This window comes from Candoia aspera, chromosome 13 (genome assembly GCF_035149785.1).
Source record: "Candoia aspera isolate rCanAsp1 chromosome 13, rCanAsp1.hap2, whole genome shotgun sequence".
In the NCBI taxonomy this organism is placed as follows: domain Eukaryota; kingdom Metazoa; phylum Chordata; class Lepidosauria; order Squamata; family Boidae; genus Candoia; species Candoia aspera.
Genome location: NC_086165.1, coordinates 7,785,731 through 7,810,502, shown reverse-complemented (window position 1 = coordinate 7,810,502; position 24,772 = coordinate 7,785,731). Strand labels below are relative to the sequence as shown.

General features: G+C 46.1%; 3 protein-coding genes across 4 annotated transcripts in view; 2 read left to right on the top strand and 1 right to left on the bottom strand.

Annotated features, from left to right (window-relative positions):
* Window positions 1-5,388, top strand: part of GRAMD2A (GRAM domain containing 2A) — a 47,031-nt gene extending 41,643 nt beyond the window's left edge. For both annotated transcript variants that reach the window (XM_063314173.1, XM_063314172.1), the window contains exons 8-12: window positions 449-511; window positions 1,472-1,628; window positions 1,865-1,991; window positions 2,396-2,503; window positions 4,450-5,388. In XM_063314173.1, coding sequence (XP_063170243.1) covers window positions 449-511; window positions 1,472-1,628; window positions 1,865-1,991; window positions 2,396-2,503; window positions 4,450-4,453 — 459 coding nt within the window. In that variant the 3' untranslated portion in view covers window positions 4,454-5,388. The remainder of the gene's footprint in view (window positions 1-448; window positions 512-1,471; window positions 1,629-1,864; window positions 1,992-2,395; window positions 2,504-4,449) is intronic.
* An 11,825-nt stretch (window positions 5,389-17,213) lies between these two features.
* Window positions 17,214-24,105, bottom strand: SENP8 (SUMO peptidase family member, NEDD8 specific). The gene is made up of 2 exons (XM_063314179.1): window positions 23,986-24,105; window positions 17,214-18,232 (listed from the first exon to the last, which is right to left on the bottom strand). The coding sequence occupies exon 2, from the start codon at window positions 18,188-18,190 to the stop codon at window positions 17,555-17,557; it is 636 nt and encodes a 211-aa protein (XP_063170249.1). The 5' UTR covers window positions 18,191-18,232; window positions 23,986-24,105; the 3' UTR covers window positions 17,214-17,554.
* A 274-nt stretch (window positions 24,106-24,379) lies between these two features.
* Window positions 24,380-24,772, top strand: part of MYO9A (myosin IXA) — a 107,150-nt gene continuing 106,757 nt past the window's right edge. Inside the window, exon 1 of the mRNA XM_063314255.1 lies at window positions 24,380-24,507. The gene's annotated coding sequence lies outside the window, so the exon portion shown is untranslated. The remainder of the gene's footprint in view (window positions 24,508-24,772) is intronic.

The window sequence follows — 24,772 nt, the reverse complement described above, 5'->3', positions numbered from 1 at the left end:
TGTCTCCTTAGGCTGATAAGCTGAACTACCACACACACCAGCTGCAAGATATGCCCCTTCCACTGTGGCTAGCAGACCATGGTTTATGGCTCTGCATGATGTGTGAACCAGGCCGTTGTGGCTTGTCCAACAAACCATAGTAAGGGCACTGTGGCTTTGCAAGTAGACTAAATCCAGCCAAGTACAGAGCCAGCCGCTAACTGGAAGTATGGTCTGCGTTTTCCAGTGGAACGACTGAGAATTAACCCAGAGCCTTTGATATGTGGAGCCAATCCTCTGCCAGGGCTCTCTTTTTTGCTTCCAGGAGGACCAAAAGGCAATGTGGCTAAGCGTCTGAAGATGTTTGGCCTGTTGAACTTAGCTAGAAAGGGGTTTGTTGAGCAGAAGTTCCTGAAGCATCTTCAGTTCACTTTTGGTGGGGACCCCAACCCTTTTATTTTCTCTACAGGTCTCAAGCAAAAAGAGTCTGAGTTTGAAAGCATTCACTGAAGAGCCAGATACAGTATCTTTGGTAAGACAGATCTCTGAAGGAAGATCACAGTAGCCAAACTGCACAGTACTCCATAACAGTCCTTGGGTCACCCAAAGGCCTGGAGTCAACCTCTGGGTGAAAACTTCTGCTTAGCCAGCCTTCCAGCCACTTGTCACCCCCCAGAGCAGAAATTCCTCCCGCTTTATCTAGGGCAGTTTCTAAAATATTAGAAGGAAGTGCTAAAATGTTCTTACTTACGGGTACAAATGGGATTCCTCCCGCTTTCTGTTGACACCACTGTTCCCTGAGCAACTGGGTTAGTCAGTGAACTGCACAAATCGCACTGGAGATCAAACTCAACTGGTAATTTTTTTAATATTGTGTTATTAATTGCATCGATTATGTTTGGCAAACAAATCCCCATCCTGTGACCTAGGCTGGGAGGCAATTAGAAATCCAAGGTCACCAAATAAGTTAGGATTTGAAATTTGTCCTTACAGGTCTAACACTATAGCCATTGACCACCCTCCCTCTCTTCTGTGAATATACAACACTGATGGTCTCTTAACCATGGCTAGGATGTGGGGAAAGCTTCCCAGTTCCTAATTCTTCTCAGTTTAGTCTTCTCCACACTAGCTGTACATTGACTTCAGCTGCAATTGAAGCAAACCATGATTCCTTGGGCAGAGATACATGGTTTGCATTGCCCAATCTGGGGCAGAGAAAGATCTCTTCCATTACTCATTCCGGTTCTTTGCAAATTGGAGGTAGCAAAGATTGAACCGAGGACTTTCCACCAGCAGGGCATATGCTCTGTGGGTCTTCTGTGGCCTCTCCCTGGAAGGAGGGCTTTTGTGCAGCATTGCCACTGGTTTATCAGCAGATGATTCTGTGGTGGAAGGAGAGCCAGAAATCTTCGCTGATCCACTTCTGGCCCATGAACCTTGATGTCCCACTGAAAGTTCAGGCAGTTGGGGCTGCATAACCTGCTTTCCACAGGAGGTGATCGTCCCAGAAGTGAAGTGGAGGAAGAGGTCCTCAGCGCCACTCTCACTCGCCCTCCCAGACACTGGTTTCCAGTGTCTCCACCGAACTTCGATCAGCAACCTCAGCACTAAGGAGAACTCCTGCAACTTGGAGGAGCCCCTTGCATCAGGTACATGGAATTCTGGAAGCCCCTGAGGGAGGGGAGGAGCACCGTCCTGGGCTGGCCCAGATTGTGGGGTGATCCAAAGACATCAACTCATATGGAAGGAGTGGTTGAAATGCAACTGGAAGGCACTTTTTCAACAAACCCTCTGATAAACAAAGGACGTTGTCATTTTTGGATTCTCCAACCCCTGGCTGGTGTTCTGAGTGATCTGAATTTCTCCCTATTTGCTTCTGATCCAGAAAGTACAATAAACTCTGAAGAGGAGGAGGAGGAGGAGGAGGAGGAGGTGGAGTTAGGAGTGGACCACAGCTACAAAGCGGAACTGAGGGCAGCTGATTATCAGCTGCTGAAAATCTTCATAGTGTTGTAAGTCTAAGACAGTGTTTCTCAACCTCTGCAACTTTAAGGTGTGTGGACTTCAACTCCCAGAATCAGGGAGCCAGGACATCCACACACATCCTTTGGCCACCTTGCATCCCTCGGCCACCCCAGCTTCCCCCCGTCCTCCCCGTCCTCCCCCACTTTCCCCCACCCTCCCCCACTTTCCCCCACCCTCCCCCGTCCTCCCCGTCCTTCCCCATCCTCCACCCATCCTCCCCGTCCTCCCCTGTCTATATCAGTGTTTCTCAGCCTTGGCAACTTTAAAACATGTGGACTTCAACTCCCAGAATCCCCCAGCCAGAGATGAGTTTTCCAATCTTTCCTACGGCTTTCTGACTCCCTCTTGGCTCAGATCTAAGTGGGACCTCTCTGTGGGGTCTTGATTTCAGGATCTGCCTTTTGGTGCTGTCCTCCTCATACCTGGCCTTCCGAATCTTCCGGCTGGAGCAGCAGCTCTCCACTTTGAACCAGGATTACCTCTCCCGAGTATCTCAGAGGTAAGAGAAGTTCTGAGATTTCTCCAAAAAGGAGAAACTTGGTGTTGGCAGATGCTGGGAAAGCCTTTAGCCCAGGAGAGGTCAAAAAAGTCACACACCAAGCATTTCTATAAAAATAATTTATTTACAGAAAACAAAACAAAAGCAAAACATATTTAAAGGACTTAGCTCCCTTTGGAGCAAGCCTTGCTTGCCTACATTGCCGGCAGAGAGAAAAAAAGGAAGTGAGAACAAGTCCGGGCAGGTTTCCTCCCCCAGGTGATTTGCATGAAGCACGTGAGAGGAGACAATCTAATATAACCTTTTAACCCGGCCAAAATGATTAGGCACAATAGCAGTCTTAATCTATTAGTAGGAAAACCTCAACACTTGGCACTGGGGCAGCTGGACTCTTGATTCTGCTAATATCCTTTGCTTATTTCCAGTGTTTTTGCTTTGGGGCAAAGAGCTTCCAGTGATGTGCCTTCCAACTTTTCTTTTCACCCCCTACATCATTTGGGATGGATTAGGCTGAACCCGGTGGACTTCATGGCAGAATGTAGACCTGAACTGGGATCAGTCTAGTCCCAATCCAGCTCTCTAACCCAGTGTTTCTCAACCTTGGCTACTTTACATGCTTAATTTACATGCTGGCTGGGGAATTCTGGGAGGTGAAGTCTACACCTCTTAAAGTTGCCAAGGCTGAGAAACACTGCTCTAACCACTGCATCAGACTGGCTTTGTTACTTAGGGTGCCTTACCCATCTTCACAGCGAAGACAGATTAGTGAAAATGCATTTCTCATGGGCCCATTTTTTTAACAATGTGGACTTTTGCAAAAGCAAAACACAGCTTGGACTCAAACCTTTGAAGTCCAGGGCTCAAATACCTCCAAATCTCCATTTAAAATACATTTTAGGCATTTCTCTGGATGTATCTGATGTTCCAAAGATTGCTTCTGCATCTGAATCTGGTTTTCATTTCATGGATGTGGGATGAGATGGGATGCTGTGTTTGAAACACTGAGGGAAAAGAATGGGGATAGCAGACATAAAATATTGACAAAGAACTAGTTGCATTATGAAAATTAGCAATGTATCCTTTCCCCTTTGTCCTAAATTTCTTGTAATTGCTGTAAAATCCCTTTTTAAAAGATGTATATCTGACTTTATGTCCAAAAGGAACTCAAGGTGGAGTATAAAACAGGAAATATAACATGATATATTATGTTTTTAATTCTTCATGAGAATAAAACAGCAGCATCAATTTGGGGGGAAACAGTAAAAAAAAACAGATAAAACAATCAAGCTAAAGGTTTCCTAGAAATGATTATGTCTCTGCCGTTTGTGTAAAACAGGAGTGGGCGACTTACAGTCTTCACATCCCTTCTTTGTGGTCCCTCATTGCTGAAAGCAAAAGGTTTGCCTAATATTTTGAGGGGAAAACAAATAAGAAAGGTGGTGTAACCCCTGAAGGAGGCCTATCGCAGTTAAAACACACACACGCCCATACACAAGAAATCCCTTAGGCTGACACACAAAAACCCAGCCCCACCGAAGTGTGATGTGAGCCCACCCACTTGGCAGCCCCTCCAAGTGAAGAATGCCTCTTGACCACCGGAAGATGGCCCGTCCCTGGCCCTGAACAAGGAACCATTGGCTCTGGCAACCTTCATTCAACAGAGTATTTTGTAGTGTGCAAAGCATGGCTTTTGTTACGATTTGCTGGCTTTGACAAGGCCAGAGGATCTTCTACATCCTTGCATGATGATGCAGGAGGGGATGCCCCTTTAAATAATCAGCTGCAGAATCTTTCTGTTCTTCTGAGAAGTCACACATCATGATGCTTGCACACAAGCGTTCTGCACCAAAGGTTGCAGATAGGTGACTTTTCAATGAAGAAGTTCTCACTGTTTTCTGTGTGACCAGCTTGGACTGGGAAACTTGGATTTCTTTCTCTCTCTCCAGGTGATTGAAGCACAAGGGAGATTGCAAAAGATCAGGCTTCACCTTAAGTTGGGTCCAAGTAGGTAACGTGGCTACGATGAAGACGGGGCAAGCAGAACTCTGGTTCTCTCTCCATTCTTGCTGGACCAAAGCAGTGAGGAACACTTCAGGTGCTTCTTCACCTCCAAGAACCCCGTTTGAGACTTGACACGTTGCATCAGCTCTGCTAGAGCATCTTCCAGGCTGCTGAGGGCGCTTAAGACCATCACCAAGAAAGGTCCTAGCTAGGCTTGTCCAAGAGTGGCAGTTCTAGCCACAATTTCAGAGGTGTCTTGAGCTATGAAGAGGTTACGGAATTTACTCTCAACAGTGCCAGCAACCTTGGAGATGGCATTAGAGGACTTCTCCAAGATACCCGCTTGCACTGTGGAACTGCAGCAGCTTGTGGAGCTTGGCTTTAGAAGGACTTGGCTGCTCTTACCAGTGAACTGTGTGGCTCTTGGGGCACCATCTCCAAGGGGCGATTTGCAAGTGCCAGAGACATGGCTGGATTCTCCTCTGGAGAGGGTTCCTCCTGCATGTGGCTGCTGCCAGGACCCGCAGCCTCTTTTCCGGTGGAAGGAGGTGGGGGGGTAGTTTATCCTCCTGCAGTGAAAACACAATTAGTCCATGAAGGTGGCTAGTGACTAATGTTTTCCTAAGGATGCGTAGGAGTCTGGGGCTATCCCTTCTCTGCCCTTTCACATCCCAGTATTGTGAGTTCGCCTTGGGACCGTTCTTCTTGCACTAAAAGGTTCCTCTGGTCCCAAACAATGCTGCTGGAGCGATTTGCACCCCTGCAAAATTTCCAGAGCCAAAGTGACTTTGAGCAGATGAGATGAATGCCTCTCAGCTGCCAGGCAAGCCCTATGTTCCTGTGGACTGGAGCCCACTGAAAATGGATTCCTCCGGGGCAGGCTGTTGGGCAGGCAGCCACACCGGGCTTTTTCAGGAAAAGAAAAAGTAAAAGAAGTGTCTCAAGCATTGAGTTGGAGCCCCACATGCACTTCCTGTTGGTCTGCCTCCTTATCCTGGAAACGGCAGGTTGGCTTTGATGGGCTAAAAAGGCATGGTGGGGGGTGGGGGTGGCAGGGGCAAGTGAATGTTGCTGTCAGCCCCACTAAGTAGACCAGACTGTGAAATCAACTCTACAGGATGGTTACAATTACTTTAACTGAGATTGCCTATACTAACTGTACCCCCCCACCCTTCCTATGGTTCAGTGAATTAGGGAGGTGTCTGTCTGAGCCACTTCCAAATGTTATCTGGATGTCTGGAGTTTAAAAAATGCTTTAGCCCCTTTGGCCCAGGCAACGGAGCCTGCATATCTCCATCAGGGTTGTCTTCCTTACTCTCTACAGTTGCCAGTCAGTTGCATCCCCAGCAACAGGGTGGGGAAGCTTGGTTGTTTGGCCCTGGGGGACTTGTTGGTGGCCAAGTGGGGAAGTGGACCAAGGTGGAAGTTCCATCAGGAAAAGGAGCTGCTGGAAAGAAACTGTGGGCGCTCAGCCGTATGCGCAGGTGACAGAAGTCACATTTGAAGGGAGGGCTGGGTCTGCAGGTGAGTATCTCCTAAGAAACCTTGGAGAGAGAGAGAGAGGATGGATGGATGGCTCTTAATACGAATGAGTGGATGGTCTCCTGGCATACAGCAAACCCCTCTGCGATCCTTCCTATTTTTCTAACAATGCTGGAGGGGGACCTGTGTGGGGTATTGTGGGAAGGCAAAATGGCTGCTCCTGTTGGCAGCTACTTGGGGCTGAATGTTACCTCCAGAAAGTGGGGCATTGGTGGAAAGGCTCTGGAGTGTCTCCCAGTGGGCTTCTGAATGAGCAGGGGGCTTCAGCCTGGTACTGAATGCACTTTCATCAGCATCACTGGAGAGAAGCAGCCCATCTGTGGCTTCTCCTCTTCTTCCTGGGGCCACTGGGCTGCTGGACAGCTGGTCTGTTTCTTCCTTAGCAATAATGTCTCAGGTGTTTATGCAACTTGTTTCCATGAGAACTTCCCGCCTTGCTGGTGTGTGTGTGTGTCAGTGGTTTTTAAATCTGTTATTTGGGGAGAAGTGCTGCTAAGACAAGGACACTTTTCATTGGCTAGCGAGTGGGCTTGCAAGACCGAAAAGCTATTGCCAGCAGGAATTGCAGACCAACCATGGAAGGTTGGTAGGGAAAGTAGGCAGATTCAGGAAATGCTCAGAGAACCTAAGTTATGTCAAGAACAGCTTTGCTGAGCCTGATGTCTCTGGAGGTATTCCACTTGCCCATCCGAATGGGGAAAGGCAACGTAGGATGGCTCCTGGCTGCATTTTTCTGTCATTTTTGCATATTTCTCCTCAAACCAAGATTAAGCAGGAATTAAGAGCCCAAAGTCCCAATACAGTTTGCACTTAGCCTTTCATTCTTTTAACAATACATGTCTATCTTCCAGGGTTATTGAAAATGACTGTTGGGGGCACTTTGAATACATTGGAAAGGCACACTATAAATACACAGTGTCATCCTTAATGTGATTGTCATCCCTTTTATTTCTTTTCCTTAAAACAATATTCGGGATAATCGCTTCAGAACATTTTTGGGCTTTGCTCTCTACGAGACCTGTGCAAATTATGACAGCAGGGGAAATACTAAGAACTGGCAGAAGTTTAGCAAGGCTCCAGACCTTCCTGACATCCTTGGCTGTAGAATTCTGTAAAATAGGTTGCCTTTTGGCTGAAAGGCCATCAGTTTGTGGCAGCCACTGGAAGCCTAAAGCCAAAAGCAAATCTTTTAAGATCTGACACCACCGATAAATTTGATGGCAAGACCCCTAGTCAGCATGAAAATCCATTTTTTTCCCATGGTTAAGTTGTTGGTACTGATGAGTATTTCCCATTTTGCCTAAAGAATGGTGGGAATTGTTTAAAACATGAGAAACCATCGTATGTACCATATTTAAATTAAAATTAAGGTATCTATCGCCTTTTGGAGTATGATTCCTGACATATCTGACCCCAAAAGATTGCTCATCCTGGGGTGCAAATGAGTCTGACCAGGATTGAAGGCTGGGTTTATATATTGTGCTACGTTTTGAGTTGTTTTAACTGTGGTTTTTATAAGCAGTAAGGCCTGGAGGCACATGCCATATTGAGGGGAGACCAAAATAACTTAATTGGGACTTAGGGCAGAAGTTCATATCCCATAGTCTGGAGGCCTGCAGTGTTATTGCAATGCTCTCTCGCAGGCGGGGCAAAATTATATCTCTTCTAAAGGCCAAAATCTCATGAGATTGTCAAACCTTGTGGGAAGTTAGTATTCTTTAAAATATTAATATATTTAGTTCCAGAGGCCCATGGATGCCACTGGTGAGGGCTTGTGTGTGAGCCATGGTGCCAACAGCACTGAATTTGTGACTGGTTTATGTATGATCCTCAAGGTTTTTAATCACAGTGTAGTGAAGAGTGCTGACGTCTGGTGATGTGTAAACCCAGTTGATATCTTCCTTCACTTTCTTCCTCCCGCCTAAAAAAAAAACTAAAAACCTGCAACAGAATTTTTGCCAAATTCTGCAAGTTAGAATCGAAGTGGGGAAGAAATTATGCCAGAGAGAATCCTGCTCAAGTTTTGCCTTAGTTTATTGTTAGATTTACGTATATCCTACCTTTACATCTCAAGGCAGCATATGTAATGCTCCTCCTTTCCCCGCCACAACCACCCTGTGAGATGGGCTATTTCTAGCACCCAAACGATGCTATTTAAGAAATGTGTTTGTTTTTTTCCTAACTTCATGCTCTATAATTGTGTTGGTTGGCCGTTACCAATCAAGTAAGTCTATAGATGATCATTAAGAAACAAGCCCTCTAAATTCCTCTGATAAGTTCATTGGAAGGTCCAGTTTTGAAACGCTCTCAACATTAAAGGGATACTCCACAAGGCTGATCCCAAAGGAAACTATTTTAATCTAGCTAACTCTCCAGGATGTGGGAGAACAACAGTGGGAAGAAGTATATGTAGAACAATGTTCTTGGCTAAGGTCACTGACATCTTTTTAGTTGAAATAACAGGATGACAAGAAAGTGGGAGCTAACACCAATTGCAGAGAGGTGATAAAGCAAGACTTGAAACCCCATTAGGGAACCAAAGAGAGCATGTAATGCAAGATCTCCTTCAAAGAGGTCAACAAGCGTGTCTGCAACTAAATGAATTTCACATACAACTGCCTGGAGTTCACTTTCCAGCTGTTGAGATTGGCATGGGGACTAAGCTAACAGCTACCTCCAAGATCAGGAGGGGTTGTAAGTTCACTCTTTGTTTACCGAATGTCCAGGTAGGACCATAACTGGTTCCTTATGGTAGATGAGGAGAAGGGCCCTCCTGCCCTATTGCAGCAAACACAGAATCTTGGTCTCCTGTTGCTTTTAGGTAGTGTTAAAAAATGGGTGATGGTAGAAGTACTTTTCCATCATCACCCATTTCTTAACTTTTCTTCAAAAGAGCTGGAATTGCAAAGACTTGTTAGCTATTTGTACCAATGCATTTGCTGGTCTCTGCCTGTTGCACTGAGCCGCAAGCCTCATGTCATTTACATAATCTATGCTCATGCCTCCCCCCCAATTGTCTATTTTGGAGTTTCTCAGCTGCCATTGGCCATTGGGTGCAGATTCAAGTGTGAAAAACCAAATCTGTTTCTTAAATACCAGCATTGCGGTTTGGGTGGTGGTACCTGATACTGGGGAAGTGTGGACAGTGTGGTGTCGCCTGCCAACAATAACTTCAGCCCTCTTCTTCAGTGCCTGCTAGACTTTCTGCCCTGACAGACTGATTAAAATATTAACAATAATCTCTTTAAAAAATGGGGAGCTAACTTGCTGCAAAACACCATCCTCTGGCACAATTTCCAAGAATAACTCAGAGCTTTACAGAGCATTTAATGCCAACAGCTCTTTTCATTTTCTAAAAATACCTGGGGGGGGGGGTTGTTCTTTGCAGTGGTTATTTCCACAGACTGCTTTCCCTAATACATAACCTTTCTGCGCGTGCTCTCTGAGCCAAGATCTGCACTGCAACATTTGGGAAAGGCAGCCTGGATTCTGATTTGCGCATTTGTCCAGGAAATGTCAATTACATTGACTTGTTTAAAAATGTGGAGCAAATGGATTTCCCCTCGATCCCTCTCTGGCACTTGATTGCAAATTGGAAAACTGCCATCCTGATGTTCCCTGTTCTGTTAAGGAAGCCTTAATCAGCTTAGCTTTTGCTAGGCAACTTGTGAGCCTGGATTAATAGCTTCCTTCTTCCCATCCTATTGGCTAAACAACTGGAGAGTTCCCCAACTCTTCCATATTTCTAGTATTCCGGTTAGGGGACATCTGTTGCCCTGGATGGTGGGATAAAAGCACTCTGGGCACTCAGCCATATGTGCATGTGCTCACATGGGTGCACATCAAGCTCCAGATGGGGAAGGTCTTTCATGATACTTCAATACAGAAAGAAACTAAAAGTGTCCCATATGTCCACGTGTTATATGTAGTAAAAGCATTGTAGGAGGTCAGTGCTGCCGATAATCCTCTTTGTCTTAGACAACCTAGGTCAGCCTTTCTCAACCTTTTGACCCTGGAGGAACCCTTGAAATATTCCTCAGGCCTCGGAGAACCCCTCCGCATTCAGGCTCCAATATAGGCCAGAAGTTACAAAATTATTCTATTCGTTTCATGCGTAGGCCCGTATATATGCATTGACAGAGTTCTTAAACGAAAAGAATGAAACTGACCTCTTTAATGTGAAGTTGCCGGAATTGAAATAATTTTTTTAATAAATCGTGATCTCCCAAGGAACCCCTAGTGACCTCTCGTGGAACCCTAGGGCGCCACGGAACTCTGGTTGAGAAACCCTGAATTAGGTTGTCCTTCCAATTGCCATGGTTAGAGTAGCCACTGCTATTTAAATAGCTTTGGAAAAGAAGAAGTTGTGGATTTCTTGCCTACTTCAATAACAGATTTATCCCGTGTTATGTTAATATGTCTCTTTGGCATGTGGGATGCTCAACTAAAACCCAAAGCTGTGAAATTTGTCCAGTAATTTTCAGACCCCTTTGGGGAATCTGGGTGTAAGGAAGATGGGGGTATTATAATTGTACTGTTGGATTCTTTGCATTTTCATGAGACATCTCGCTGATGCCCAGGCTGGCATTGGGATTTAACAAAAGACTGTGGCTTGCATTGGATTGAGCAGCTTGGCTTCCTCCAGATCTTTTGGGTACCACACCTTGGATCAGCACCAGCAAGCATGGGTGAACTGGAGACGGGTGCTATCCTCGGAAGCATTTGGGGGCTGCCAGTTTTCTCCCCAACACTAGCAGTTGCATTGGAAAGATCCTGCAGTTGCTGACGCCTTTTAAGAACTCTGTCTGAAGGGTCCAGAAAGAATGCCTGTTGTTAATTTTCTAAAGATGACCCAGCAAAATTCTGATTTGTGCCACGTTTATTTCTGTGTATTGCATCTGGGATATGTCTAAGAGAATAATCCAATCATTAAACAGATCTGCCCCCTCTTGGCGCTTTGACATCAACCAAGATCTCTAGGCGCTGCCCCCTTATCTAGCCCTCATGTGGTATGGCATATGGCACTTAATTGTTTTTCTTAAATAAATAAACAAATAAATAAGGCAGTGATGCACGCTTCAAAAATGATTCGGAAGAAATTTTTTGGCCCTTGTCTGACTACAGCACCTTTCCATTGTTCCTTAAAGTAGCCTGATTCTCCATGAGCTTGGGGGATGTGGGGGGGAGCTGTTTCTTTTCAGCTATCAAGTTTCTTAAAAGGAGGGTAGGATGGGGAATTAGCGGTCTAAACATTAGAATTTATGCGAAAGTAACTGCCGGAAATGCAGAGCGCCATGTTTTTGTTCAGCCTTGTGAATGAAAGGGTGCAGTTCCTGCTTGTGCACACCAGAGGGCCCCAAACTCCTTCGCTAACCTGCAGAAAGGGCATCCCTGCAGTTTGCACATCCTTCCTCCCCTCCGAACCAGCTTTTTATTTATTCTGCAGCCCAGAGCATTTGACGAGGGCAGCTGTCTGGGACCCCGTCTTTTTAAAATGGGGATTCTGTTCTCCTCGCACGCGTGCTTGGATTGTGATTAGATGCGGCACAACCAAGTCCAGATCGTTCAGTCTGGAATACTGTTGGAAGCTTCAAATGCCTAGAAATAAGCAAAATCCCAAACCAGTTCTTTCTTTCATTTCTTTTTCTCATTCTGCTAGACTTCCTGCAGATCGTGCACTGCTTTCCCACAGAAATATTACCTTTGCTTTGCAGACCCAGAAGCTAAGATACTAGCTTAAATTTGTTGCCACCGATGCCACCTTTCCTTCTGCTATCTGTCAGGAGGTATATTCAGAATTTATTTATTATATATTTGATTAGTGTTTTTCAGCAGGGTGTGGAAGTGCTTTTGCATCTACGTAGCTTGCTTCACATCTGCTTGCTTCTCCTGCAAGAGCTGGCTGAGGGTGGACGTGGAGAAGGTCATGCACGGAGCTGAGACATGGAAAGCAGCTTTAGAGGTGGTGAGGTCATGCGATTTCTTGCAGCTCGCGCTGTCTTTCCAACTCTTTTGAAACCTGGTTTCTGGGCCTATATTTAGTATAAGTCCTTAGGCACCACGGTCATTGTGAGCGATGCTGGGAATTACAGTTCAATATCTTCTGCAGGACACAAGTTCTTTGCCTGCCTTGTGGAAACCGAAGAGTTAGGGTTACAGCAAGCCCACATTTTGCAAAAGCTCACTGTAATTTTGTTAAATCTTAAAATGCGATTCATAAGGCAGTGATAGATGCTCCAGAGTGGGTACATGTTTTGTTTTTCACATTCAGAACCACAGCAGATGTGCCTGGAGTCAGAACAGCCACATGAATCCCAATTTGATCGCCCACTGTACCATAAACACACAGGTTTTGTTGGGTAAACAAACAGCCAATTACTGTCTGAAAGGAGGACAGTCTTCTGTGCCTTTGGCTTGGCTGTAAATCTTCAGTTTTCACTGTGTAGAAAAGTTCCCTGGAGTCCATTAGGAGGAAGAATTCTCTACTTTAATCAATCATTCTCAGAGGGTATGATACATTTGTTAGAGTGCAGGGCATCCTACTCAACCCCTTGCTTAGGAATGAGAGGATCTTGATTGACTGATTTGGATTGATTGATTGATTGATCGATTGGCATCAAGTTGTTGTCAACTCTTAGCAACCACATAGATTTTCTCCAGGATGATCTGTCCCTAATCTGGTCCTTCAGCTCTTCCAATGGTGCCCCCATTGCCACTGTAACTGAGTCCATCCATCTTGCTACTGGTTGTCCTCCTTCCTTCTACCTTTCCCAGCATCAGAGCCTTCTCCAGAGAGCTGGGTCTTCACATAATGTGTCCAAAGTAGGATAATTTGAGCCTGTTCATTTGTGCCTCCAGTGACAACTCTGGACTGATTTATTCAATGTTCCTTTTGTTTGTTTTCTTGGCTATCCATGGTATTTTCAGGAGTCTTCTCCAACACCAAAGTTCAAAAGCATCAATACTCCTCTTATCTTGCTTCTTCAAAGTCCAGCTTTCGCTTCCATAGAATGTCACAGGGAATACCATGCTTTGCACAATTTTGATCCTTGTAGGTATATACACATCAGGATCTACGGTAATCTAATATATTTGGAGAGCAAAAAAGCTGCCCTTGGACTATGTGGATTCTTCATTTCAACTTCCTTTTCAGTTATGGAGTTTGTTAGCCAGCTGTGGGCCAGCTCCACCTTCCAGGATGAATGTGAGGTCATAATGCGGTCATAATCTTTTTGAAAGACAAACAGGATAAAAATGCTATCTAAATATCTGTTTGAAACACTGCCAAAATGTTTAAGAGTTCCATCTCTCTCCTTTTCTGAATTCTTAATTTAAAGTTTAAGATTCCTTTTAGGGTTGCACCCTTCCCTGAGTCGATGTTTGGCTTTCAACAGGCTTTTCCTGCAATGCAGGTATGCTTTGAACATTCCAGGTTATCAAAGTACAATATGAGGATTACAATGTTTACATATTAGGGTTTAGCAATTCATTCACAAAAATTGGAACAGGCCAAAGGCTAAGAAGGTGATTTTGCAGCTTCCTGGATGAAAATCTCTTCAGATCCACATGATCTGCAGCAAGACAAGGCTGTAAATGTGCCCTCCAGAAGATTATCCGTACAGATGGGAAACTGGAAAAGCTTCAGAAACTAACTGGATTGTCCCAATGGATTTTGGCTCCCCAAAACTCAGAAAATACTTGTGGAAACCAGAACAACAAAACCTGGTTTTAAAACACACAGACTGAAGTTCCTATTTCACTGTCATTTTTAGAAAACACAACTATTAGGGGAATTTTCAACTACTGGTTCTTTTAAGGGACACTGTTCCCCTCATGTTAGTCATTTAGAGATCTTGCCTGCAAAGTTTATGTACAACCACAGAACTGGGAGACACCCAGTGAACTCCTTAACAAAGGCCACCCTGAGCTGACTCTTAAACGTTTTGAGTGGTGGAACGACTCAAAAGGCATTATCATATGGAGACATTCTAGTCCTTGTTGTGTAGGTGGTTCCTTCTACAGCTGGGCGTTCTAGATGCCCAGGGCAAGTCTGGCTTCTGGTTCTGGTGGCTGATGTGGGGAATCCGAGAGCATATTTCCATATTGGGACTGCCTATTGCCACTCCTGCAATACTGTAGATTGTTGCCCATTTTCCCTGCCACAAGTTTTCATAATTCTTCTGAGCAGCATTTGCTTTGTCTAAGAAAGGACCCACCCTTACTAGCAAGGTGGTGCATTGCAGGCTACGATTGCAGCTGAATCTGCTGTTACTCCCTCTTCCCCACGGAAGTTTATTTGCAAAGTTGTTGTTACTTACCCTCCCTTTATATATTTATAGGTGGCAAAATACCTAACACTCCTGCTTCCTCCTATTTTCCCCACACCCGTGAGGTGGGTTGGGCTGAGAGAGGGGGACTGACCCAAGGTCACCCAAGTGGTTAACCAGTTAAGTCTTCCCACCCTTCCTCAGCCTCCCTGTGGCATTTGGACTCACCTCCAGAAGTTGTAAATAATCTAGTGCCAAATGACAGAGCCCAGCCAGATTTTCCGGAGCACTGGTAGTGAAAGGGCTGGAGCCACGCGTTGACTTCATCTTTTTAAGGTGAGTCTTTTTTTCTTTTAAGCTTTTGTGCACACGTGGGAGCTTGGGGGATGCTGCAGTCGCCACTCGCCTAGTTCAGTTTTGCACACGGGGAGCATCTCACACACTCTTTGGCACTAAAAGCCTGTCCCGGCTTCAAATGCAGCTCGCAGCCTGTTTGGCTGTTCTGTCACATAAAGACTACAAGCCATTATACGCTTTTTGGAGAAGCCTGTTGCCCCACCCACTGAGATGGGGAGGATGGTGGGTCATTCAGGAAAATAAATGTAAAGGGGAAAAGGGTGGGAAGCCTTAGAATCCCTCGCTGGCATCTTACAGAGTGTTTGTCTTTCTACCTGGTGACACCCTTGGCATTTGAAACTGTTTGCTTTTCTCTGTGCCTAAAGAAAAGCTGTTGCATTTGGGCTACTGTACTAAGTCTTTCAATTAATAAGACCACAGTGGCACTCGGGTCAGTTGCAGGGAGGTCCCATGAAACTTGCTTAGAACTTAATGACTTCTAAGTAAACAGGCCCAGAAGTGTGTGGAAGGCCGCCTGAAGCAACCGTGGTGCAAAAGGGCATTTGGAGAAATACATTTCCCTACCATCCAGTGCCATGTAAGGGAACACAGCTCAGAACCAGTAACACTTCCAGCGACTCAACTATGATCCAAATTGCGTTTCATTGATCATTTCTAGGGCATCTGCTATTCCTGTCCTGATTTTAGTGGACATGAAGGTGCTCAACACAGGAGCAGCAACTGAAACAGCACAATGGGCACGAGGCCTCCGTTACTTCTTGGAACTTTTCCTAATCCCAAGGTCTTTTATTCTGAATTCTCTGTTTGCTGAATATGAGCAAAACGACCCCTTTTTTCCCATCACCATGGCTTCACACTCCAGTTTTCATGCTGTTGCGCCAGGAGGAGGTTGACAATCTAGTAATTATGATGAATTAACTTTAAGGTGAAGGTTGCTGCTAAAAATACCCAAATGGAAGGCCCTGGGTTTCAACAACAGTAGATCACTACCGAACAGTTCCTAGTGAGCTATTAAAGTCTTCCCTTCTTAGCGTCATTTTGGGGTAAGACAGAAGCGGCTGTGCACAACACAGAACAGCTTCAGGTAGAAGACTGCATCTTCTGGGCTGTCCTAGAATTCCATGATTGAATTAAGGGACTTGCATCAAAAAAGTCTCATCTGAAGGCATCCTTGATTTTAACGAGATACAACTCTGTGTGCTCTGGGAAACCTAACAATCCATCAGGGTCTGCAGAAGCTTTGTCATCTTCCAGAAAATGTCTCTAGAATGAAACTGCTGTTCCCCCCTCTCTTCTAGCTGTGTACATATTCCACAACTGAATAATCGTTTGGAAGCAAAAGGAAACACGGCTACCACCGCTGAGCATCACTTTTCCCATGGGCTTTTTTTATTTTGGGTTGAAGAATTTCCCAAACAAAATGAAATTATGCAGTTACGACAATAAGAGAAAGTAGGAAGGTGCTTCTGCCCAACGATTTCAACACATACTAAAATAACTGAACAACTTGTTACTTAAATCCTGTTCAAGATGCTCCTTGGGCAGCACTTAAAAAAAGGATTGTGGCTAAGGCGGCATCCATCAGGAATCAATAAAACAGGGTTGAAGGAGGGTGGGGGGACAGATGATATAGGCTTTATGGCTATACCACCTGGCTTGGTATGTTACCAAACGAGATAGGTTACTTTCTTCAGCACAGCCAAATGTGCAGCAGAAGTAAGCAAATTTACATCACACAACAGTAGAAAAATTTCAGTGGCAGCTGGTCATGATTTTACCTTCACTCCCAAATGCCACATATTGTTTGGCAGTCAAAAAGGAAGGTGACTTGAGAAATAGGTAAGCTCCCATCCCCTGCTTCCTTTGCCATTGCAACTTTTCTCCTAACTTGCTCCTGAAAATCTACTGAATCTCTGCAGCAGAACCACTTGGCACGGCAGCCAGGTGCCTGCCGCTGCAATTCTCATGGAACTTGGCTCCTAAGTCCTGCCTTTCCAAGCAATCCAGAAATCCTAAGGTGCAATGTTAGGTAACAGAACTAAATCTTACTGGACTTTACTCCAGCCGAATACATTTTAGGGCAATTGATTCAGTGCGCTATTAAGGTACTTTCTAGGTCAAAGTGCTCAAGGTGATATACAGAAATTACAAATTTCTGTAAATAGATATGCTATCCCCCCTTCCCCCATCTAGATACTGGAGGGGTAACTTGAATTCCTTTCACTCTTTGTCAGCTTCATCATACCATCCATTCAGATGTACAGCACCTTAAAAAATTCTTATTGTGTTAAATAGGAGGAGATGGGGCTAGAGAGAGAGAAGCCCGCCCTTTCCTGCCCTCAAGGCTACTGTACTTTGCAATAATTTGGCTTTGTCATACGACAGTAAATTGTATACCTACCAGAGGCAGGCAGAACACTTCACACAACAAGCAGCTTTCCCCCCCCTTCCTTTCCAGAAAAGCAGGAATAAGAGAGCTCTCCTTCCCAGCCCTAAGACTGAGGAGGTAGATACAAGCGATACAGCAATTTTGCAGTAGCTGCCATAGTTAAATAGAAGCAATGTCTCTGCCACTGACATCACTGAAACTGGATCACACACAGGCCTACAAAGAACTTGAACATCACAGGAACCGGGGGGGGGGCGGAGATATAGGGGTGGGGTGTAACGGCTGAGCCGCAGCTGCTCCAAACTGTAGGGAAGACGCGTAGCCGCTTCCCGGGGCTTGGCATTATTCTGATCAACAGCAGAATAATGCAGTGCAGAAGTGCAAAGGTAAGTACATTCTTTCTGTAGGGAAAAAGCAGTCTTGTGCACCATCTTCCCCTCTCAGGCACAGGGAACAAGACGAAAACAAGACGACCAGTGGCTGGAGAATCGCAAGTCATTTCTTGGAGAGCCTAGAGATGAGTTCTTTCCATTCTCCTCTCTTGCCTGTTATATAGGAAGGAGTCAGGAGCTGAAGTACCGGTTCCTGCTGCCCCTGGAAGAATTCTTGGCACACGACCTCCGTGGTACAGATCACGTACATCCCACAGTCATAGCTATTCTGCTGGGCTGGAGCCGTCTCCTCTACAAAGGCCATTTTGCCTCTTTTGCCAAGGAATGACTGCAAATGCTTGGCGACCTGTTTGGCGTGCATGGAGTTACACCTGATATGGGAATCATAGTGAGCAAAGCAGTTTTTGTCTTGGAAATACACCAGCAAGCTCCAGTGAGTGCCACCAGCTGCCTGGTTGGAGTTGTCATTGATAGCCAGGAACACAATTTTCTTGTGCAGGAGGTCCAGTGGCTCAAGGAACAGGGCCAGTTCCTCCTGGTTCGTTGTGCATTTGATGAACTGAGCCACCTCAGGGCCCACGAAACAGACCTGATCGGAGAAGTCTCGGAACCGGTCGTTGGCAAAGTACTCGAAGGCGAACCCAATGATGTGGTCGTTAAGCCAGCAGGGAGGGTCTAGCAAGGAAACATCAGATTGTCTCAGCAAACTGTCCACGTAACTCAGGACAACAGGGTCCATTCTGCACAAGCGGGACTGCAACTGCTGGAGAAATCCCAACACCTAAAAAGATCAAAGATGAAAAGAGAAATTTACTACAAAATGGCAGGTTATGTTTACTGACCCCACTGTATGGATCAACATAAGCTTATCCACAGGGTGTCAAACATCACAGCTCTCTAAGAGTACTCGGTAGTAACCCTCTCCTCCTTTGTGTGTGTGTGTGTGTGTGTGTCAGAAGCACCTACCAAGGCGGTTCTGTATTGAAGGATTTGCCGGTGGCGTCACTGTTGCCCGGGGGACACCCGAGGGGGCTCCTTTCATGTCCCTGTTATTTTCCCACCGAAGTGGTACCTATTCATCTACTTGCGTTTGCATGCTTTCGAACTGCTAGGTTAGCAGGAGCTGGGACAAGTTGATGGGAGCTCACTCCGTCACGTGGCTCGCACTCTTGGGTTTCGAACTGCCAAGCTGCTGACCTTAATGGTCCTCTGACTCAGCGTCTTAACCACTGAGCCACCGCAGCCCCCTTTCTCCTTTGTCATGGACTGAAGAAATACAGCATAGAATTTTTTTCTTTTCTGCTGGAGTAGAAAAAGGTAAGAATCAATAAGAGGAGGCATCTGCCTGCCCCCTCCTATCTAAACCTCAACGAGAGAGAAGAACCTGAATATCTTTTAGGCAATCTGGGCTTGCTGAGATGCTTCAAAAAGAATCTTGGTTTTGGGGGGGAATATACCAAAATTTTGGAAAAGAATGTTGTTTCTTACCTTCTCCATGACTCAGCATTAGTTGAGAATTTAGGGGAGAAGAGAGGAGTTGCTGGGCATCCTTCTCCCAGAAGGCCAATAATATTCCCCCCACACACCCAAAAAGTTATGGGAAATGCCCACCATTGTCTAATATGATGAGAAAAATCAAGTTGCTCAGCTACAATCCAAAGAGGGACAGGTTCATTAAAAGTCACAATCTCTCAGCCTAAACACCTTTATAAGGTGGTTGTAAGGAGAACATGGGGTTACGGAAAGAATTATTCTTTAGGGAGGGAAGAATGGATGGAAAATGGAACAGCAAACAATTGCTCTTCCATTACTTCCATATTATTTGAAGGAAGCTGAAAGGTGCTGGATATCATGGAGTCTCCAGTGTCAGAAACCTTCTCAGGTATAGATAAAATTATTATGCAAATTAAGTCTATGCTAGAGTTCCAAGGGCATGTCCATTGATAAACTTTGTAGGCACATGGAATCAAGTATCAAATACAGTCTGGGCAACCTTGGGCCAGTCCCTCTCTCTCAGCCCAAGAGCCAATCAGGCGTGGTATGAGAGTTCTAGTCCCGCCTTGGGCACGGAAGCTGGCTGGGTGACCTTGGGCCAGTCCCTCTCTCTCAGCCCAAGAGCCAATCAGGCGTGGTATGAGAGTTCTAGTCCCGCCTCAGGTATGAAAGCCAGCTGGGTGACCTTGGACCAGTCCCTCTCTCTCAGCCCAAGAGCCAATCAGGCGTAATAGGAGAGTTCTAGTCCCGCCTTAGGTACAAAAGCCGGCTGGTTGGCCATGGGCCAGCCCCTCTCTCTCAGCCCAACTCACCTCACAGGGTTGCTTTTGTGGGAAAAATAGGAGGAAGTAGTATTAGGTATGTTTGCTGCCTTGAGTTATTTATAAAAATAAAAAAGGCGGGATAGAAAATGAATAAATAAATATAAAATAATTGTACTACAGAAAGTATTAGAGCAACCTGTATCTTGCAGTTATTCTTTCCTGGACAATTACAAAGAATTATCTGCCTTTCTTCCAACAAGCCCACTCTACAGCAAGACGGAGCATTCCACAGAATTTTCCTTCTCTCTAATGAGATATGATGCTAGACAAAAGATTGCCACTAAAAAGACAGTCCTCTACTTGCAACAATTGTATCTTTCCACAGTTTTTTCCCCCCCAAATTCTTGCCAGAATAGTCAATGATAACAGATTTGGGATAACATAAAGATGCCATGTATGTAGATCTAAGTAACAGTGAACGAAGGAAAAGTTCGTATTTGGACACAATTTTTAAGGAGCAATTCTGTATTTGGCATAACCCCTTATTTGCCCACCTCGTTTCAATAAACTGGATGGGGGTCTCAAACGCAAGAGATGTGTGAAGTGCTCCTGCATTGATAAAGCTGAGCTAGAGAATGAAAACAGTTGAACATGAAAGCTAAAGAGCGTACTAACATTTAATGTGCAAAATGGGAGCATGGCCATCAATCAGGTGTTAATTGGATTTTGAAATATTTTTCTATCTCACGCTATCAAGGAAAATAAACTGATCCTTACTTTAGTCCCACTCTTGAAATCAGAGACAAAACTGCAAAATTTTCAGCCTGCTTGTTTATCTAGAAGTCAGTGCCGCTAAAGCTTTCTCGAGGAATTAAACTGACTGCAGCCTTGAAGTTATTTGATACTCTGTGTTCTGTAAATACTTTTGTAGATCATTCAGGCTTTTGAAAGTGCACAACTAACAGCGAACACTGTCTCCTTAGCGTGACTCAGAGAAAACTGGAGAATACCCATTCATTGCAACAGGAAAGGACTTGCTTATTTATTTACTCATTAGGAAGGAATGGGAAGCTTCCCTGTGGACAATTAAAGGACAAAGGAGATTTAATGATGACCTTGCTCATGTGTGTATCAATAAATGTTGAGATGTTTAAGGGCAATAACTAAGTAACATCCTTTTAAAAGCTAACAATGAGAATTAAGGGTGTCATACATGAAAGGTTCATAATAGCAGACCTTCTATAGTGAACCAGTACTTGCTTTTTTTAATGCATCCAGAGCTTCCCACTCTTCAAAAGGAAATATCGCATGGACTAAGTTATGTAATGCTGATCTCTGTAAGAGGAATAATAAGATGGAACAGGAGCATCTATGGGTAACCTGAGTCAACAATCTGGACTTGCACAGATTAATAGCAACACAACAGAGGCTGCATCCTTTTCTATGCTTAACCTCCAACTGTCAGTAAGAGCAACGTGGTGGTTTTCAGCATTGTCCTAGAGCAAGTAATAGTTCATCTCCTGATGGCATTTCTTTTCTTCCCAATAATGAAGTATTGCTCATTCTACCTATTAGCTGTTACTTGAAACCTCTTGACAATGACTCACCAAGTGAATTCTATATCTAAAGAAAATCTTTCTCAGATACCAACTCATTTTCTTGGGAGCTGCAACAAAGCACTTTTAAGTATATTATACAAAGAAAAAAATAGAACCTGCAATTATGAAGGGATAGGCATACAAGAATCTTTTTTTAGGCCGAGTAACTTTCCAGTGGTGGGGGAAAAAAAATAGAAAGCTAGCCTTGAAAATTGTAGAGTAAGAAGAAAAGTCTTGTGCACAACCCCTGGTGGTTTCATGGACACATCCATGTAGCTTTTTTGGTAAAGATATGGAAGTGGTTTGCCCCTGCTGCCTTCTGAGTTGCTTTTTAACCTGCAGTCCTGGCATTTCCCAGTGGTGTCTCACCCAAGTATTGACTGTGTTCAACCCTGTTTAGCTTTTCCAAGATAGCCAAGGTTGGTTAGGCGCTACCATCTAGCCAGGCAGACTAAGAAAAGCTGTGACAACTACTAGTTCCAGTAGTTGGAATTTCCCTGCAGGCAAGATGATCTAATGTAATGTTTTATTTAGCCTTCTAGCTAATAAAAGTTCTGGGTGAGCAAAGCAAAACAACAAAAAATGAATGAGGATAGCAATAAAGTTGAACTAGATAAACTGAAGCTTCACTATTGACTGAATCAATCGTGAAAGCTACCTTACAGCTGGAGACTATCCTGGCTGGCAAAGGTTCAACAAATCATCAGGCAGAGTTTGCTTCTAGTGCCCTGTTTATTCTGTAAATGCTGGGAATTGACCATGGAACCTTCACCAAGTACAGCTTGGATTTTACCACTGAAATCTAAAAAATGGATAAAACTTTCCCAAGTTAAATTGCAATACTTCTAAAAGTATTGTGCTTGGACCACAGTCTTCCTGTAGTGGATAAGTTTTATTGGATCTGACCTTCACCTGTGGAGTCCCTTCCTAAGAGTAGACGGCTTGGCCATAGTTATCCTGTGACTTTTCTCTTCATCAAGCTGAAAGCAGAAGAGTTCCTTTGGGGATGTTACCTAATCTTATATATGCGTACTTCAAACTTTGGTTCTTGTTATACATCATGATGCAGCTTGTTTCATTTTTGTCTTAGGATAATGTGTAGGAACCCAGTCACCTGGGTTACTGCACTACATGTTGTATGAGCCCAGGCAGTTGGGGCTGATTCAAAAAAGCAAATGTTTTTTAAAATATAAGGCCTAGCATTATGTGTGAACCCAGTCATGAAATGATTTGTGTTTTGCAGAAAAAGACAAAAAGTATGTCACTTTAAAGGTTAACAGATTTATTATGGCTCTGTTTTGCGCAACTAATCTATTAGAATGAAAAGCGTCTCCTCTTCCCATTTCAGAGGCTTGTTTAATAAAAACAAAGACAAAAAACTCGTAAGATCTTCTGGGTGCAATTCAAGGTGCTGGTTACCCCGCCGAAGCCCTACATGGCTCAGGGCCTGGCTATCTTCAAGATTGCCTCCTCTGAAATGAATTTACCTATCCTGTAAGATCTGGGAAAGAAGCCCTCCTGAGGGTTCCCTCTCCAAAGGACATCTAGATCAGTGTTTCTCAATCTCAGCAATTTTTAAGACGTGTGGACTCCAACTCCCAGAATTCCCCAGCCATCATGGGGAATTAAGTCCACACATTTTAAAATCTCTGAGATTAAGAAAAGGACTCAGGAACGGGGCCTTTTCAGCAGGGGCACCCTCCTGTGGAACAGCTTGGACCACTTCCTTCCTAGAAGAGAACATTTGAGGGATGTTAAGATTTTCTGATATCATCAACCCCTGCTGATTAGTACTATTATATTTTCACTGTTTTGAAGTTTTTGACTTCTATTTTTCTCCCATGCCACTTGGTGCCATTTCAGAGTAGAGTGGCAGAGACGTACCCAAAATAAAAAAATAAAAACTGGACAGATTTCTTACAAAAGAGCAGAAGAGCTAAACGGGTCACTTTCGCCATCCCAGACCTGCCGCACTCCATCCCTGTAGCTGGGTGGGTGAGGCCAAAATTTGGGGACCCGTTCCCAGGATTTCTCTGGGTAGGGAGTTCATAAGCAAAGTGGGTGCCTTAAACATTACACGTGATAAAGGAACCCAACTCAGCCAAATGGCCTCTGACACCGCCCCCCCCCCCCGAAATGTCTGGCCCTCAAGTGCATGCCCGGAAGGGCCCCAAAACAAACAGAAATAGTGCCCGGGATTGGCCCAAGATGAAATCTCGGGGGCCAAAGCCTTCGAAGTGGTCTTTCTCAATCTTGGCAGCTTGAAGTGTGTGGACTTCAACTCCCAGAATCCCCCAGCCAGCATAGCCGATCTCCTGAGGAAACGTGAAGCGTCTCGCAGGATCTCGCACATAATAGGGGATAAGGACGAATGAATGGCGGGACAGAGACGTTTCGTCCACGGGGAAAAGACGGAGGGCCGCTTTCACCATCCAGGCGCCGTTTGAGGTCTGGGAAGGAAGGGACAGCCGCCCGAAAGCGGCGAGGAGGCGGGTCCGGCCCCGGGAGAGCTGTCCAGCAGCCGCCTGCCTGCAATACGAGCTCCAGGGCGGGCGCGGCGACGCTTACGGTCCCCTCCGGTCTCTGCGGTAATTACAGCGACGGCCACCGACGGCATTCAGCACCCCGAGGCCGCGCCGGATCCCCCGCAGAGGAAGCTACCTCACGAGGCGCCTTACCTGCCACCGGGCCTCGGGCTCCTCGCCACGCTCGCCGGGGTTACCCGGGACGGCCGCCAAGCACCGCCAAGCCGAGCGTCGTAAAAGCCGCGCTTTCCTCCTTTTCCCCGCGCTACGCCAGTCGCGTAAAGAACTGACGGGAATTGCGGCGGCGGGGGCTGTGAGCGCGCGCGCGCGCCTGCCCGCCTGCCTCTCCTCCCGCCCCGCCCCTGAAAAGAGGCGTGGGCGGCGCTTGGCTTGGGGCGCGGCGGCCCGAGGCCTCCGCCCCTCGCTGCTGCTGCTGTCGCGCGAGGGCGCGCGTCACGTCAGCTCGAGGCGGGGAGGAAGAGGGGCGGGGCCCGGCGGGGCGCGTGCACGTGCGCGCGAGGGAGGGAGAGGCTGAGGCTGAGGCGAGGCGGCGTTTCCTCCCCACCGAAGCGAAGTGGATGCGGGTGGCCGTCGCGGTGGTGTCCTCGCCGGCCTGAGACGGGGGAGAGAGAGCCGCGGCGGCGGAGGGATGCGGCGGACCCGCCCGACCCGCAGGTGAGCCTCTCCCCCGGCGCTCCGTCCGGGGCACCCCGGGCTTCCCCACCGCCCCCCGCTTCTCCCCTCAGCGGACAGCCGGAGCCGGGGACGGGGCGGGCGGCCGCTTTTCCCCGCCACCCCGCCGCCGGCGCTCCCCTAGCTCGGAGGCACCTGCGGCTCCCTCGGGCAGCCCCGGCGACGCCTCCCCGCCGCGGCTTCCTCCGGGATGTGGCGGCGCGCGGAGCGGAGGGAGGAAACGGGGGAGTCACGGGGCCGCCGCCGC